The 18,089-nt window shown below is 34.3% G+C and overlaps 1 protein-coding gene across 11 annotated transcripts in view; it reads right to left on the reverse strand.

The window, feature by feature from the left end:
- PHF20L1 (PHD finger protein 20 like 1) overlaps positions 1–18,089 on the reverse strand; it is an 80,069-nt gene that overhangs the window by 28,945 nt on the left and 33,035 nt on the right. For all 11 annotated transcript variants that reach the window (XM_005215332.5, XM_005215333.5, XM_059893190.1 and 8 more), the window contains 6 exons: positions 17,551–17,633; positions 13,787–14,039; positions 11,510–11,698; positions 11,032–11,229; positions 4,289–4,345; positions 2,972–3,079 (listed from right to left, as the gene is read on the reverse strand). In XM_005215332.5, the coding sequence (XP_005215389.1) occupies positions 2,972–3,079; positions 4,289–4,345; positions 11,032–11,229; positions 11,510–11,698; positions 13,787–14,039; positions 17,551–17,633 (888 nt within the window). The remainder of the gene's footprint in view (positions 1–2,971; positions 3,080–4,288; positions 4,346–11,031; positions 11,230–11,509; positions 11,699–13,786; positions 14,040–17,550; positions 17,634–18,089) is intronic.

Below are 18,089 nucleotides of genomic sequence, written 5' to 3' on the forward strand. Positions count from 1 at the left end.
TACCATTCACCTCATACTCTCTGCCAATACGGCAGAGGGGAAATAGATTTCACTAGGTTCTAAAAGTTACATTAGGCAGCTTCACCTAAGAGTGTGCATTGTCTTGTATAATCACTTTCAGGTTTCCACTTCTGTGAAATACCTATTAAACTCCTTCGTCCATTTTCCTACTGGGTTTTCTTTCTCTTTTTGATCTGTAAGGGCTTGAAATACATTCTGAATACTAATACTCTGTCAGGTATTTATGTTATCATTATTTTCTTATGGTTTGTGTTGTTTTTTCACTCTCTCCATAATGCTTTTGATGAACCAAAGTTCATTTAAGTCTAGTCACATTTTCAACCTTTTCTTTTGGGTTAGCATTTTTCATTTTCAAATCTCTGCCCAAAGAGCACAAAGATGACTTTCTATACTTTCGAAGTTCTATAGTTTTGTCTTTCACGTAGGAAGTCTCATCAGTATCAGTCTGATTGTTGTACATGGTATAAGGTTGGAGCCCAGTTTTATTGTCACTATATGCATTATAAATTATTCTAATACCAATTACTTACCTAACAAACTAAGATGTCAGCTTTGAATAAACTAAGTTTTGAAATATGTATGATCTGCTTTGGATTATTCTGTTCTTAACGTATTCTATTCCTTCAAAATACCTCCCGGCTTTGATAACTGAATAGTAACTCTCCTTATTCTTCTTCAAGAGTGACTATCTCATTCTTGGCTCTTTACTCTTCCATGTTAAGTTCAGAATCAGCAATCAATCTATAGATTTATTTCAAGCGGCACCTTTTCAACAGTAATCTACTACCCCATGAATATGAATCATTTCCCCATTATTTAGGCTTTCTTTATGTTTTTAAGTTAAGTTTTACACTCTGCTATTCAAAGTTTTTTTTTTTTAATATAAGTACATAGGAATTCATCAAATGGTGTTTCTACATTTATTGAAACTATGTTACTGTGGTGAATTTCATTAATTCATTTTCTAATGTCAAACCAACTTTGCATTCCAATCCTATATGGTCCTATTTTTAAACATCCTGCTAGATTTAATTCCCTGTGTTTTGCCTCTTTGTCCACAAATAAGAACAGCCTGTGACTGCCCTTTCCCATACTGTTCTCTTCTGATTTTGAGAGCAAAGCTATTTAAACCAATTAAAATAAATTTTGGGGCTTCCCAGGTGGTTCAGCAGTAAAGAACCCACTTGCCAATGCAGAAGACCTGGGTTCAATCCCTGGATCGGGAAGACCTCCTAAAGGAAGAAATGGCAACCCACTCCAATATTCTTGCCTGGGAAATCCTATGGACAGAGGAGCTTGGTGGGCTACAGTCCATGCATGGGGTCCCAAGAGAGTTGGATACAACTGAGCGCCTAAACAACAATAATAACAAACTGAATTTGGAGTTGTATGAGTTTCCCAGAGCTGCCCCCAACAAATTACCACAAAACTGGTGGACAGAAACAACAGAAGTTTATTCTCTCAGTTCTAGGGGCCAGAAGTCTAAAATTAGGTGTCATCATTTAATTTTGGCATTTTTCATTTTTTGCTACTTTTTTTTTTAGTTCCTTAATTTCTGTTCATATGTTTATCATTCATGTTCACTTCTACTTTTTCTGGGCTTAATCTTTTCTAACCTCTTAAGCTGGAGGCTTAGCTGACTTTGAGCCTTCTTTTCTTTTGTAAGCATGTATGGCAATATTCTTCTCACAAGTGCAATCTTAACTACATTTTCAAGTTACATGTATAATATTTTCATCACCTGCCAGGTTCTTAACATCTTATTTTCCCTTTGGCATTGTCTTTCATCCATGAATTATTTAAAAATATTCTGCTTGATTTCTAAACATATGGGGCTTTTTGTCTTCTCAATAGTGATTTTAAGATAACTCTACAGGCAATAATACTGGAGTTGGCAGCCATTCCCTTCTCCAGGGGATCTTCCCAACCCAGGGATCAAACCTGGGTCTGCTGCATTACAGGGAGACTCTTCACTGTCTGAGCCACCAGGAAAACCCTTAAAATATGTTGAGGTTTGCTTAAAGTTGCATCCCATGGTCCATTTTAATAAATGTCTGAGTCTATTTGAAAAAGCTGTCTACTCTGCAGCTGCTGAGTTCAGTGTCCTGGACAGGTTTGTTGGATCAACTATGCAGCTACCATCTTTCTTATCCTTACAGACACTTCTGGGTTTTGTGAATTTATTAATCACTAAGAAAGATATGATGATGTTATTCAGTGATAAAACTTAGAAAGATGTAAAGTGAACTCAACCTTTATCACTATATGGTAACCTCCTATCTCTAAGAATGATTTTTGCTTTAATGACTATTTATTATGGTAACTTCCTATCTCTAAGAATGATTTTTGCTTTAATGACTATTTAGTGACAAGCTATTGTTAGAAAAATCATTTGTTTTTTCTCCAAGCTTTTCTAAAATTATTTTCTCTCACTTCTGGAAAGCTAATTCAAAGGACTTTAAATTCGAGATTGACAGAAATTCCTTCACAGTACACAGAGGGGTCCTTGTTCAGGGTACCTAGTCCACCATAACGCTGGCAATGAAAGACTCTAGTCATTGCAAGGACTAATTTACAGACCACTTAACTCACTGACTGTAGCTAAACAGGCAAGATAAAGGAAGGTTACTAGACGAACTGCTCAGCTCTCAAGAACATGGGAATACTATCCTACCTCCACTTTGTAAAAGAGGATAGCTAAAAGAACCTTAGATATTAAAAAATGGGAATCACCATTTTAGCATACAGGCAGCCTTCTGTATCCACAGGTTTTGCAACTGTGGATTTAGCCAACTGCAGATCAGTTTTTATTTCCACAGATCTATGCAGAGCCCACAAGTATCAAAGGCTGACTATACCATGCCATTTGATACAAGAAACTGGAGCATCTGTGGATTTTGGTAACTGCCGGGAACTAATAACCCAGATACTGAGGAAGGACTGTACTTACCATGCTGCTTAGATTTCTTTTTCTTTTTCTTCTTCTTCTTCTGCTTTGGTTTGTAGTGATCTTTGTCCCTCTTCTCTTTTCTTTCTTTATCCTTTTCTTTTCTCTTACCTAAATGACAATAAGTGAGTCAGTTAGTAATCATGACTGATCCCGAGTTGTTCCCTTGGGTTAACCTAAAAGCAGCATTTATGGTTTAATCAGCTATTCCAGTCACCTGCCCAGAGTGGATGGATTCAATTAAACTGTTCCTGTCATGAGTCTGGAACTCCTGATTAGCTTACTGGGCTATAAGAGGGAATCTTCATTAGCAGTGTTGAGAAATCCCAACTCCTGACACCTTAAAGTTAACACAGACAGTAGTTAAAATTCTTAAATGAGTAATGTAACTCAGTTTCCTGATGTGGCAAGAAATATACTCCACAATTTAAGAAAAACTTGACCGAGGAGACTCAGCATTTCCATACAAAATTTAACAAGAAAATGTATTAGAAGATTAAAAAGACTTGAACTTTTTTCTTTGGGAAAAATATTAAAAAAAAGTCAAATCCACAAATAATTCCTTCAGTCTTTCAATAGTTTCCACGTATATAAGAATGAAGATAAAAAGCACAAAGAAGTAAAAATTTAACTCATTAAACTAATTTTTTTCTTAAAAATTTTAAAATATTTCTTTTTTCCCAATCATATGCACTTTAAAGAAAATGTACAGATGTTAAAACAGTATCCTAGAATACTTTATTTAAAACTAACTCATCACACATATTCAACTATTGTCCAACTCAGAAAGGTTTAGCCCACAGCTTATCAACCACACTGAACCAACTTTGAGTAACTCAAGCTCCAGGGAGCTAATTTGTAGAATATTTAAGACTATTATCCATTATTCCAAAACTTATAGTCATGACAGCACAGAAGACAGAAAAGACAGCAGAAAATTTAGTATCTTTTTATAAAGAAAGTAAAAAAAAAAAGAAAAAAGGCTGGGGAAAAAAGGCTATTTTATTTTACCATCCATTCTCTAAGGATCAACAATATTAAATGGCACCATATTTTTAAACAGTCATAATTTCAAAGATGTTCAAAAACATCAAGTTCTCAGAGAAAGCCTTAAGGTTCCTTGACAAAAAATACACATACTACTACAAGACATGTATTAGGAAACAACATATTTGGAGGTGAATAAACTAATAAACACTAAAACAGAGGATCACTTACACCTACAGGAGCACTAACAGGTAAAAAGTAAGGGATAGACTACGTCCTCCCACTGCCAAGCCATCTACAGTCTTTTGCTTAAAGATTACTTTCTGTTCATACCAAATGCAGTTGAGCTTTTTTCTTCCAATTTCACTTTTTTTTCCATTTTCGATATTCCTGCAGGTTTAGGGGAAAAATATTTAAGTTTAGTCAGAAAAGGTTAAGAGTATGAGACAATGTTTTAATTACAATTGCTCACAAAACTCTACCCAAGACTCTTTTCCCATAAAGGTCTACATTATTGCCTCAACTAGTAACAAAGAAGTGGCATTTCTTACTTCAAAGAAATAAGGATGATGTTTGGTCCTTCACACTATTCAGATTAGATTCCTAGTTCCACCATCTATTAGCTGCACAGTCTCGAGGAAATCATTTAATCTCTCTGTGCTTCAGTTTCCTTATCTGCCAAATAGGAACAAGAGTATCTACCTACTGCTGTTATCAGCACTACGTGAGTCAAAATATATAAAATGATTAGTGTCTGATAAATAATGAGTGGTTTTTTTAACTTTTCTCCTTTATGGTGGAGTAATTTGAGAGTGCACCATTTCTAAAAATAGCATAAATGTGGGTCTAAACATAAAAAAATGTTAGGGTGAATGCACTAAGCCATATCAGTTCAACTCTGGCACCACAGCCTTTGGCAACCCAGGAGATGTTGGAATGCACTCCAGCAGTAGGTCCATGTAACATTTCTGCTCCTGTGACAATTATGACAAAATGCTATTCCTGTCATCCAAATGAAATATCAAATTTCATATTAAATTATACTGGTTTTCAACAATCTGCATAAATTTTTTAAACTAATATTTAACCTCTGTTGCCTAGAACAAATGGAATACCTCTGAACTCCATCGAATGTGTTATGAGGTAATGAGAAAAGCCAAAACAGAATTATTCTATAAATCATTTTTGGTCTTTATCCAAATGTAAGATATAAAGGCTTATTAACACATAAAAAATATTCAACTTAATGGCACTTAGGTATTATTATCCAATAGTCCAAAATACATTCTTAAACCAATAGTACACCTCAAGAACTGTGTTGCTGTTTAGACACACTAAACCAAGCTTCTCAACTCATATTCAGCTATTCCCAATGCTAATATCTTATCTGTGTCTAGGGTTAATCTAAGAAAAAGACTCTAGCACACTTAAATACAATTTCAGTCTATTAAATTATGCTCTAATATCACCATTTATGAGTTCTTTGACTTTTAAATCACTCCAATAAAGTATCAAAAAAGCTAGCATTTGATTCACCTTACTGCAAATAATTTACATAAATTAAACACAACAAAAATATAAAAATACCACTCAGCTTGAACTAAATGTTAATGAGGTTAATAATTTATTCAAATTCAATAAAAATATTGGTAATCTCCCTGATAAAAAGATTTCTTATGACCAAAAAATGAAAAGAACATCAAAGAGAAATGAGATTAAACTTCCTTATTATCAAGACTGTTGAACAAATGCCTCATTTCCTTTCACTAATCACTGCTTACTAACAATGACTGCATACCATGACATTTTCAAAAATTTAATGCGGCATTCTTGACAATAACAAGGCATTTACGACAGAAACAATAAGAGATTTGCATTCTAAATCTTAAGTGATGGTAGAGATACACCAGAAGCAGCCCTTGACCATGATTTTTGCCCCCATAGGGCCCTAATCTCTGGGAGCACTGAGTCTCCAGTGTGAAAGGTGGAAAACGTCCAGAATCCCCTGCGTGCAAGCTAAGCCACTTCAGTCACGTCTGACTCTTTGCGACCCCATAGACAGTAGCACGCAGGCTCCTCTGTCCATGGAATTCTCCAGAGAGGAATACTGGAGTGGGCTGGCGTTTCCTACTCCAGGGGATCTTCCTGACCCAGGGATCAAACCTGCGTCTCTTATGTCTCCTGCACTGGCAGGCGGGTTCTCTGCCACTAACGCCACCCGCATGTTGTGCCTGGGTGCTCAGTCACTCATCATGTCAACTCTCTGCAGCCCTATGGACACAGACCTCCAGGTGCCTTTTTGTCCATGGGTTTCTCCAAGCAAGAATACTGGAGTGGATTGCCATGCCCTTCTCCAAGGGTTCTTCCAGACCCGGGAATCAAACCTGTGACTCCTGCGTCTCCTGTGTAGCAGGCAGGTTCTTTACCCACTGAGTCACCTGGGAAGCACCTGGGGTGATTCAAATGAAAGAACTGCCTTTCAGGGACGCCTTTTCTGGCTGGAATGTGTGGGATCCCTCAGGCACTTGGAAAACAAACAACATGGTCTTGACCCTCAGCTCTGGAACACAGGTCAGCATAGCAGAACATATACAGAAATTATAATATCAGAGTGCTTTCAGGAGGATCCGCTCTAGACTGTTTTCACATGTTCTGGCAGGTCCCAAACCTTTATATTTCTTTTTTTTTTAATTGGAGGAAAACTGCATTTCAACAATATGTTGGTTTCTATATTTCTTAACTATTAAATTTCAAAAGTAAAACTAGGGAACTGAGAAAAGCTTGTCAACATTTAAACAAGGATATTAAAGTAAATATTCCTATAGGCAATAATGACAGGACTTTTAAAAACATTCATGCACAAATAGATTTAAAAATAGATCTATTTAAGAATTCCACAAAAGAACAAATGTCATTTTACGAGACATTCTCTACATTGTCTTTATTTCACCATGCACCAGAATTTGGGAACCAAAGTACTAGGTTATTAGTTAAAAGAATAGTGATTTGTAACTAAATTTAATCAACAGACCTTTTTCAAACAAAATACTATATAATGGACAATATATATTACAACCCCACCCCCTAGCCCTGGCCAAACAAAAAACACGATAAAAAACAAATGGAGCTGGTGCACTGGGATGACCCAGAGGGATGGTATGGGGAGGGAGGTGGGAGGGGGGTTCAGGATTGGGAACACGTGTACACCCGTGGCAGATTCATGTTGATGTATGGCAAAACCAATACAATATTGTAAAGTAATTAGCCTTTAATTAAAATAAATAAATTTAAATTTTAAAAAATAATAAAAATTTAAAAATAAAAAAAACAAATGGAGCTATTCAGATTAAAGCAAGAGAGACAGATCTCTGAGCCATATCTGCTTTCATGTCACGGAAAGCCCCATAATGCAGATGGTTTCTTCAGTGTGTTAAATATCTGATTTTTCTGGCAATAAAAAAAGAGGCTATCCCTGAGACTCTCCATGGAAACCCCAGGCTTTGAATAAACCATGAACATTTGGTGTGGGGGTGGAAGTAGATTAAGGAGTCTCTGGTTGTGGTTTGGTTTGGTTTTGTACAATTCTGGAAAAAAAAAAAATTGAAAGCCACTCTAAAACAAAAAGGCTTTCAAAAAATAAATGTGAAGTTGGTGTAAGATGATGGACTAACCACCAAACATTTAAGATGCCTGCACAGCACCGGGCACAGGCGACTCAGCCACAAGTCAGTCTGATTGTTGGCCCATCCTTTCATACATTGAGCTTCCAGATTTAAACTCCTTAAAGAAGTGAAGTGAAGTCGCTCAGTCGTGTCCGACTCTTTGCGACCCCGTGGACTGTAGCCCACCAGGCTCTTCCATCCATGGGATTCTCCAGGCAAGAATACAAGAGGTTAGAGTAATTCAGTAATTGTCATACAGACATCCAGGAGATAAATAAGAAAACCAGCCAACATTCCCAGTTAGCAACAGAACTAATAATAATAGAACTAAGACTCTATCCTTACCTAAAACTGATGGACTCTGTTAGATAAAGCATTCTGAAAATAAAATAAAAACAACGGCACCAAGTTTTACAAGGGCACCAATGACTGTTTTTGTTGTAATGTGGGCAGCAATGTATTCTTAATCTTGTTTAGTCATATTGCACGCATGCTTCCCAGTAGAACGTAGAGGATTGGTGCAAGTTCATTATCTCTACTAGAAAAATAACTAAAAGCAAGTGTTAACCTATTGAGAATAGGTGTATATAATAACTGTATAATCTGCATAGTATTATCAGTTCTTTATCTTGACTGCTAAACTCAGCAGTGAGAACATAATCTCCCACAAGAAAAACTAAAACTCTGTTAAACTATTCCACAGTTAAGGACTAATATCCTCAGTCATTCTAAATACTCCAAGAATTTCAATTTGAAAAAAACACCCCCAAAAATGTCTTTGATACAAGCTCTGGGAAATAATGTTTTCTACAGAAGTTTTAAAATTCAACAGTAACAAAACTTACTTTTATAATTAAGACGGAAATAAACCAAGTAAACATTAAAAAAAAAAAAAAGATGAAACAAAACAAAAACTCTTGGTACTTTGACTTCAGATGGAAGAAAACTTGGAGTACAGAGAAGGCCTACAAACACTGCAAACCATTTTCTAGAGTAGCTAACAAAAATGTCAAGAGAAAAAAAGCACGCAGACCACTGAGAATTTCCATGCAAGTCAGACAGGTTCACCAAGTTTTAATCAAAAGGTGTCCGATCAGAACACAACTTGAATTCTATTATTTCCCTCAAAAAATAAAAAATTAAAAGAGGTTAAGAGAAACAATCCCTCCCAAGCCCACATTCAAATGCATTCAAATATGTTGTGACTGTGTTCAACCCTAATAAACAAGATTTTCAGTTAATTAACATTTAAAACCATACATTTCCTTGATTTAAGCAATTAAAGTTGCCAGTCATCACCATACTTAAAATGGTCGTCACTCTTCAACGAATTTACAAATTCATCACATTATAAAACCAACTCCTCTCTACCTTTCACTTTCCCAAAACACTACCTTGCTACTTGGACTTTCTCAAATAGTTATTTCTAACACTTAAATGGGAAAAAAAAATCATGCCTTCCCTGTACCCCAGTGCATCTTAACCATTACGAGAAACAAGAACCACACTTCAATGATAATTAACTGTATCTCCACAAATATGCTAGAAATTCTGGAAACAACAATAACAACACTAGGCTAGCACTCTGATTAAACACAAAATCACTGGAATCATGGATTTCCATGCACAATCACTACTTTGACATTTTAGGATACATCATCCAGCTAGCATAACTTAGTTATAACATACTATTTACACTGGTCTATCTTTCAGTCTTGTTACTATTAGAAAAAAATACATATATAAACCAAAATACAAATATTTTCAAATGCACAACTATAAATAATCTCCCCAATGAATATATATTTTAACTTGAACATATTTTTATATATTCAGTACAGCAACAAATTCCATATCGTCAAGGCACTCTTAAGAACTTTACTTCTTGAGGAAAAGTATCTTAAAGGTTAAGGGTAATTCAGAACTCTTGTGAAAACAGGGGAAAGAAAAATCAATTATCCACAGATGGAAGGGGCTTTTAGAAAGTGTCCAAAGACAATGGATAAGATTTGGGAAATGACAAAAAATGTTTCAAAGCCTACATATCTCCAAATTTGGGCATCAGTTTTTTAAAAAATCAAGATATGGAAACACTATTGCATATAAAATAACTTTAATCTTTTTTTATTAATGGACTTGTAGAACACTGTATACTTACTGTTAGTTACATTTTTACTTTCAAAGAAGGAATAAGAAGGTAACAGCAGTAATGTAAAAAGCATGTTTCTTTAAGTTACTTCATTTTATTTTAATATCCACCAACGGCCACCAGAAAAGAGCAAGCTCTATGCTTCACCCAAAGATTTGATAAAATGACTTCAGAGAAGACGCTATTAAAATCAATTATCCCCAATGCTCTTTGGCTGCAAATCAAAAACAGTTTTATGTTTTTTTCCCATTTCAGAACTGACTCAGTTCAGATCTCCTTCATCCATCTAATTCTAAATTAGTAACTTAGTGGAAAGGTATTAGTATTTGCCTTTATTTTTGAATTGCACATACTCTATGCTTGAGGTTAAAATCCTATAAAATTCCAAATAAAAGGATGTAAACATATAATGGAAATACAAATTAATATTCTGTCACATTAAAACACCAATTTGATAAGACACCTCAGAAAGGTTTCAAATTATTACAACAAGTATCATAAAATAATCAAAAAATGTCTTATAGAGTATGGTTGGTTTTACACATGAAACTCCCAAAATAACATTATAATCAATTATGGTTAAATTTGGGAGATTCTGCTCCAAAATATGGATCTATATTTAAGTTAAAGGTATATCATTAACTTAAGCTAAGTGTTTCTTAAACATTAAGTTCTATTACAAACACTGGAAAAGACCCCAATGCTGGGAGAGATTGAAGGCAGGAGGAGAAGGAGGCGACAGAGGATGAGACGGGTGGATGGTATCACCGACTCAATGGACAGGAATTTCAGCAAACTCCAGGAGATGGTGAAGGACAGGGAAGACTGGAGTGCTGCAGTCCATAGGGTCATAAAGAGTTGGACACGACGTAGCGACTTAACAACATTCAGTAACTTATGCCAAGTGTTTCTCTAATTCTATTACACTTCTTAAACCTATAAAGTACTGATCCTGTTAAGTATTTTCTGGCTTCAAAACCAAGAACTTCTGTGATTATATTTAACTCTAGTAATTCCTACTTAGTAGAAACGGGATATAAGAAAAAAGTAGGGAGAAGCAAGTAAAGTGACAAAATAACAATTATGTCCAGGAAAAATGGTAGAAAATGGTCACACAAAATGACTTTAAGCCCCATCTTCCACAGCTGTTACATAAAACATTTATGAAGAGGAACAACGTATTAAAAAATGTAATTTATACATGAAACTGGTTTTACCATATAAATGCAAGCCTAGCTAACTTTGTAAAAATGAATCTCTTTTACCTGAGGCTGCTGGAGCTCCTCTTGCGTCAGTCACTGCTTTGGAAGAAAGATTTGTAAGCATCTGTGTATCTTCCTTTTCTGCTCTGAGGCATTCATTATGATAAGAGGGATCTGGGGCTAGCGGTGTTGTGACTTCCGAACCACGACTTAAGTCAAGAGGGAGACAGGGTCCCAATGACAAATGTGCAACGTCAGGTACTACACAGAATAAAGAACGCAATATGTTAACAGAGGTACACTGTCTCAGTTAATATCAGTGTGGATTAAAATGCTACATAAGTTAAACAGTGCCTGGTAATCAACAAAGAAGGCACTGAACGAACATTTGTAGAATCAAATGAAGTGCTTATCTACAAAGTCCAGAGATCTTAAGAAGGAAAAAAGCAGAAATCTCTTAATATTTTAATAATCTTTATCTCTTAAGCGTTTTCTTTGTCTTCTTTTATGTTTGGATCTATAGGAAATCAATATACATTACCCTCTGGTCCTGAAGACTCTTGCTGATTTTGAGAACTGATGGAGAATACTTTCCCATCAGTGGCTGGAGAGGGAGGAGAAACCTTTTCTACAGAATCATCAGGCATGGGCAAGGTGGCTAAACGCTGCGATCTTCTTCTCCGCTCACTATGCTTGAAAGGTCTAGGGGGGTTCACAGGCTGTGGAGGACCTAGAAAAAGATCTTCAATGTTCACGAAGCAGATACATGCCGGGATCATCTTATCATATTTAAGGAGAAAAAACGGGAAAAATGATTCAAATTCTGCCCTCTGATGTTGTTAAGGTATCCACAAGGAACAGCACATGTTCCAAAAGGAATCAAAGGCAAAAGCTGCCCTCATTCACAAGGGTTAATCAAAACTTTTCAAATCTAAAGCCTACTAGAACCAAAAGAAAATAACATGGAACATTCACTTCAGGTAGTTTCCCATGGAAAAGACTACAGTTTATTCTCTAATTGCAGATCGTTGTTAGTTGCCATTCTTCCTTTGGGAAAATTATCTCTGTATAGCCAAAGATTTCTTAAAAAAAAAAAAAATATATATATATATATTCCTTTTGCTATATTACAAATCTAGAATCTCTAAGGGAAAAAAAAGACAGGGGCATAGGTAACAAAATTCTGACATGCATTGTAGAGTTAGTGCTTTACTTGCTAAAGTAAAACTAATGTAAATAATTTTATCCCACCCTCATTCCCCCAAATGGATTTTTGTAAACATATGTTTGGGCCTGATTCATTAAAAAAAAAAAATAAACTGAACACAAATAACTTTAAGTACTCACTATGGGCAAAAAATGAGAATTTTTAAAAAATATGACAGTTCTTACCCTCATGTGTTTTTTGTTTTGTTTGGAAAAACTAACTCACTGAGTCACTTGAGCATCTTCTAGCTATATATTACACAAAAGCTTAGAAATTCTTTATGATCTTTCATTTTCTTTCTACACAGCACATAAACATTTTGATTATTTAGAACAGGCAGGACTACATAAGCCAATATATTTATGTTAATTTAGAAGGAGAAAATAAGCGAGGTCTAAAAAAGTTGATGCTTTGGGTATTTAAAAGTACTTTTACAAAAATCAAAATGAAAAAGACATGGTGATAACTGAAAGAAAAGGATAAAATTCATTGTGTTTATAATACTAAAATATAAAACAATTCAAAATAAAATACATATCAATGTCATCTGACATTTTAGTGACTACTAATGACATTATTTAATGATAAATGCCATAAAGAAGTAAAGCTTAAAATGAAACAACTGAGTTTTTCTGTTCCCATCCTTTCATTTATTAAACAGAACCAAATCAAAACAAAAAAGTACCAAAACCTAATTGAAAAATGAAAAATACAGTTGAGCAAAAAAATACAGCAACTGAATGGAAGAGAAATTTAATATATTTGACTGATAGAAGTCTTCTCAATGCCACCATTTTTAGTTGCTGTAGAAGATATGATATGGAGGAGTTCATAGGGAAAACTGTCATATTCATTTAATAATCAGGTTACTAATTCATTTGCTGTTACAAACAACAAAATTATCTTTTACCCAGTGAATTTAGGTAATTATTTTTCATTATCTCTAACTTAGAATACTTAAATATGAGAAACATAGGGTCAACACAAGTCTTGTCTTAAATATATCCAAACCCATGTTGAAAGGTTATGTTTAAAAGACTAAATAAATGCTTCAAAGATTAGCGGTATTGAAACAGTAAAATCTTTAAAAATAAGATCAAGGAAGCAGTTTTCTTCTTTCATTAGTAAAATTAATCTGAAGTCTGTGCTCTAAATCTTAGAAGAACTGAATAAAATGTATTGGGGGTGGGGTATAGACAAGTGGGAACAATGACTAAATTGATCCGTAAGAGTAGTCTTAGGAGTTCAGGAAAATATCCACATATCCACCATGGGTCTTTCTGTATCCCATAATTTTTTTTTTTTTGTAATGAATCAGGCCTCTAACTGTGTTGGATCATTAGTTGAGGAGAGTCAAACTACAGTGGAATTATGGTTACTAAATGCTGACGTTTCTTAACCAGTAGTATAGTCACTGTCCCTCTGTACAATACATCAGTCAGAAATGTATATGGATTTTGCCCCTGAGAGAGTTTCAAGCCTTCCCTGTCATATCCACTTAAGTTTGAATTTTTAAAATGCAACTTCATAAAAATACAATATAACTACAACCAAACTGTTTTTAATGTATCTTATAGGATAAGTAACTATTTTTTAAAAATCTGTGCTCACTAGTTTTATTTATCATTGAAGAAGAAAGCTGAGATACAAGCGTCAAATCCTCGACTTGTATTAATTCTGGGGAAAGTGGTGATTTAGGGGGTTTTATACACCCAGAAGAATCTCCAGATTCATGTTTGCATTTCTTGCTGCGAGCCTTCCCTGAAGACAAAGTTGAGGATAACAGTGCAGGTTTCTGAGTGTTGGCAGAACTGCTAATGTCAGCTTCATTTTTTTTCTGACTTTGAGGTTTAGGTGAAATCGCCTGAATAAATAATAAAAAATTGATATTTTTATTTTGGTTTCTTCATTTTTGTTCTTGTTTTCTATTTTTGATTGTTAAGCAACTTTAGTATCCAAAAACATTGTTAAGCAACATATAACATTTCTATTACAAATGAAAAACCAAAAAGAACCCCACAAATTATTAACTAAAAGTTGAATAGGCTGTCTTTAAAGGGATGCTGTCGACCTGTCTAAACTGGGGTTTGTTTTTAATGTATTATTTATAATATTCTCAGAATATAAAATGTTACCTTACTGGACAAATATGTTTGGTGTTAAGTTAAAACATACCTCTTTGGAAATCATAATTACCAATGACAATAATAATTAGGTAAATAAACAAATTTCTGTTTTAGAGCATTAAAGGAATACATGTAAGCTTCTGATTTTCAGATTAAAAAAAATAATACTGTCTTTGAGTTCAATGCAGAGGTTTAAGTAGACAATTTCCCTTTAAAGAAAGATCTCAACAGGAAAACAATGACCAAATTAACGAAACATTATCTTTAACTCATTTTAGTGCTGAAAGCTAGAGTTTCATAAGCATAATGCATCATGAAATCGAAGCCACCAGCAATAGAGAGTTAAAAGACTAAAAAACAATACAAAACAAGCAACAACAGAAAAAAAAAAAAAAAAAAAACAAGGAGTAAAACCAAGTGTAAGTTAAAAACATTGGATTTAAAAACAAAATACGTCGCATTCTTAGATGAGAGTTTTTACCTTCTTCCTGCCAACTGATACTTTTAAAAAAAAATTAGAACTTTGTCAGTTCTTTCATAAAGAATACCTTAATTCATTTGGCAGTAAAATGTCCTACATTTGTAAAATTATACGTGAATGTGTCCAAAGACTACAGAGAACAGCCACGTCAGATGGACTTGCCCTCTACGGTGTTGGAATGCCTATACTGTCTCTCTTTTTGACATATGTATCTGAGAGCAAAGTATGAGATACACTTAAAAAAAAAACAACAAAAAAACCCTATACTAAGATAGGCCTCTATAAAGAATCAAACTGCTAGCTCTATGAACAACATGCTGGTCCCCAAGAAACCTTTTTTACTTCCCTATCTTTTGTGAGGGATGACTAACAGGTCTGCAGGCTGCAGTTTTCTGGAATATGAAAGGTCACTGTCTGGGAACCAAATAGCTTTCTGTTCCCTGAAAATCCAAGGCGTTCATTTTTGGTAGAAAAACAGCGAATATCTGGTATTAAGCAGGGCACCTTTGACTGTGCTACAGATGGCATGTTAGACATACCACATTAAAAGGTGGGTGTCAAGCATCTCATTTACTCAACTGTCATCATTTATATTCTTGAATTTACTCATTACACATGTGTATAAGTGTAGATTCATCACTTGAAAAAAAAAACTCCATATATAGAAAGGATTCCTAAGCTTATTATAAAAAGTGTTGCCAGAAAAGTAATTAGAGCCATTACTTGTAAATAAACAATTTTATTGTTCATCTTCACATATGTGAGACATCACTACAGCATCCATTACTCTCAAGTTACAAAGTTATAAAACAAGATTTTAATACTTAAATTAATATCTTGATAAGGTGCTTAACTTCTAAACAAGGACAAATTAACATTCTTTAAAACTTACTGAATTATGCATCTAATGCAGGTTTTATCCAAAAGTAAAATATAACATAACAATTCCCTAATACAATTAAGTAATCTATAATTAATAATCTGAGAACTGGGGTTCAAGACCACAGAGTTTGAACTTTCTTAAAGTAAATAAATAAATTCCTTAGCACAGTAAGTTTGGGCCTTAGGCCTGTTATAAATCTATGTCGTGAGTGAAATTATTTTACTCATTAGGGCAACATAGGTTAGTGACAATACCTCTTCTTCAAGTCATACCAACTGAGATGTAATTAAGAATTTTATAACTCGGCTTTTTAACTCTGAAGCAGGGCAAACAGTATAAGAATTAAGAGTTTGGTTACAAAACAGTTCACATTGAAATCATCCTGAATGACAAAAAAGGGGGCAACAGTATTATGTTCTTAAAAATCTAAAATAATTTACAAAATTTTCATTATTAATCGCTGGTCTCTTTGTTACAAAACTGGCAAGGACTCTCAAAATCTTCTTAATTATGTGAATAAAAACAGCCGAGTTACTCAATTTTTCTCCTTTTTAAGCTCAGTTTCAAAATGTTGTTTTCTATACTTGTCTCTGAAAAGGGCACTGCCCTCTACACTAACTTCCACACATAATAATTTTCACAATCACATTCATCTCAGTAGGATTGTGCATAATGAAAGATTGACATTGTAATGAATTTTCCAGAAACATTTTATTACCCAAGTCCCTGACTTATTGCATTCTGAGAATACCATAAACAGTGGTGAAAATACAAAATATTGTTATATCTGGGACGTTGAATATAATAATACACAGTAAAAAAAAGTCATTTAAAATTTGGTTGATATACTGACAATAACGGCAAAGACTTAACCGTTTGATGACCACAGAAAATCAGAAGGCATGATTCACTGACATATTAATCAATTTAAAAGATCACTGATTTAATACAACATTAATGGAGGCACCAAACAATGCACTATTATCAAATCAGGCCTAAAATAACCCTGAAAAACTCAATACAATATCAATTAAATTTGGACTGTTTTTTAAAACGCATATGGAGAAGACCAAAAGGTACTCATTTTAAAGTCTTCTTTATTAGGCTACTAATAAAGAAAATTAAAATAATACAAAAAGGATATAGTAAAACTACATTAAGGCTCAGATTTTAAAACAGGAGAACCAAGGAAATCCAGTTATGGCTATTACTGTGTTCTTATAGTCTTACAGTGCCCCAAAAGGTAAGCCCTTAGAGAATGGAAAAGCATGCACAGTCCATTATATACAGGTATTGTGGGAATCTGAAGGTAGCCAAGGCAAAATCTAGCAACTGCAACCTTCATTTTCAAATTCCTCTATTAGGTGGTTTAAAGACAGACCCTTAATAGCTTTTTAAATTATTTTTGTAGTTATTAAAATATACATCCTAGCAAAAATGTATGGCTCATTGATCAATTCATAAAACACATAGTCAGTCTAACAACACCAATTGTTACAATATAAAAGAAACTTCTTACAAAAGAAGCTTTATAAGATGTCAAAAAACCCTGTTTTAACTCACAAATGAAAAGTATTTGTGTAAGGGTCTTTTCGTAAGCTAGTCAAAGGTGATCCAGCTGGAAGCCTGTATGCACCCTGGGAGGCCCGTCTCCTGGCTTTTCACCATTGGGAGACAAAGGCTTTAATGCTAGCCTACTGAAAATAAACACTAAGTATGTAGTTTATCTGCATACCCTGGAGAAGGCAGAGTTAAAAATGTATCACCCATTATTTTCCTATCCCCATATCTGATCAAAAGGGTGATTTCAATTATGTGGATACTATAGCTCCGTGATAACTCCAGCGGGGAACCTTGAAAACAATCAAATGCTACCGTTTCATACCTGCTCCAGCATTGGAGCCGTTTCATTGTAGTCTTCCTTTTTTTCAGCACCATCCACCCCAACAGCTTTGGATGCCAACAAACCTTGAGGAAAATCGTACAGAAATTGCTTATTAGAAAAGATATTGGCTTTCACATGAATTCTCCAAAATTTTAGCCGCTGAATCCCCTATACTTTTTTTATAGGAAGTATACTCTCAGACGGTTGTCAAATAGACAAACATCTTTAATAATGACTCAAAGGGCTAAATCAGAACTTGAGAGTAGCTAACATAACAGTCTTCAAAATAAAAGTTACCTTAAAATATCCTTTAAAAAAAAAATCACACACATACACATTTATTCTGTACAAATTTAAATTTCTATGGATTAATATCCAAAAATCTAAGACTGCTTAAATCATTAATACCTTAGGCTTTGTCCATACAACTGAAATAAGATATGGAAGTAATATTAAGATTAAGAAATCCTTTCAAACATCTAGAATATAAAATGATTGTTGTTGTTATATTATTAGCTTTTTATATACTCCCAATTTTT

Source organism: Bos taurus, chromosome 14, assembly GCF_002263795.3.
Source record: "Bos taurus isolate L1 Dominette 01449 registration number 42190680 breed Hereford chromosome 14, ARS-UCD2.0, whole genome shotgun sequence".
NCBI classification, from domain to species: domain Eukaryota; kingdom Metazoa; phylum Chordata; class Mammalia; order Artiodactyla; family Bovidae; genus Bos; species Bos taurus.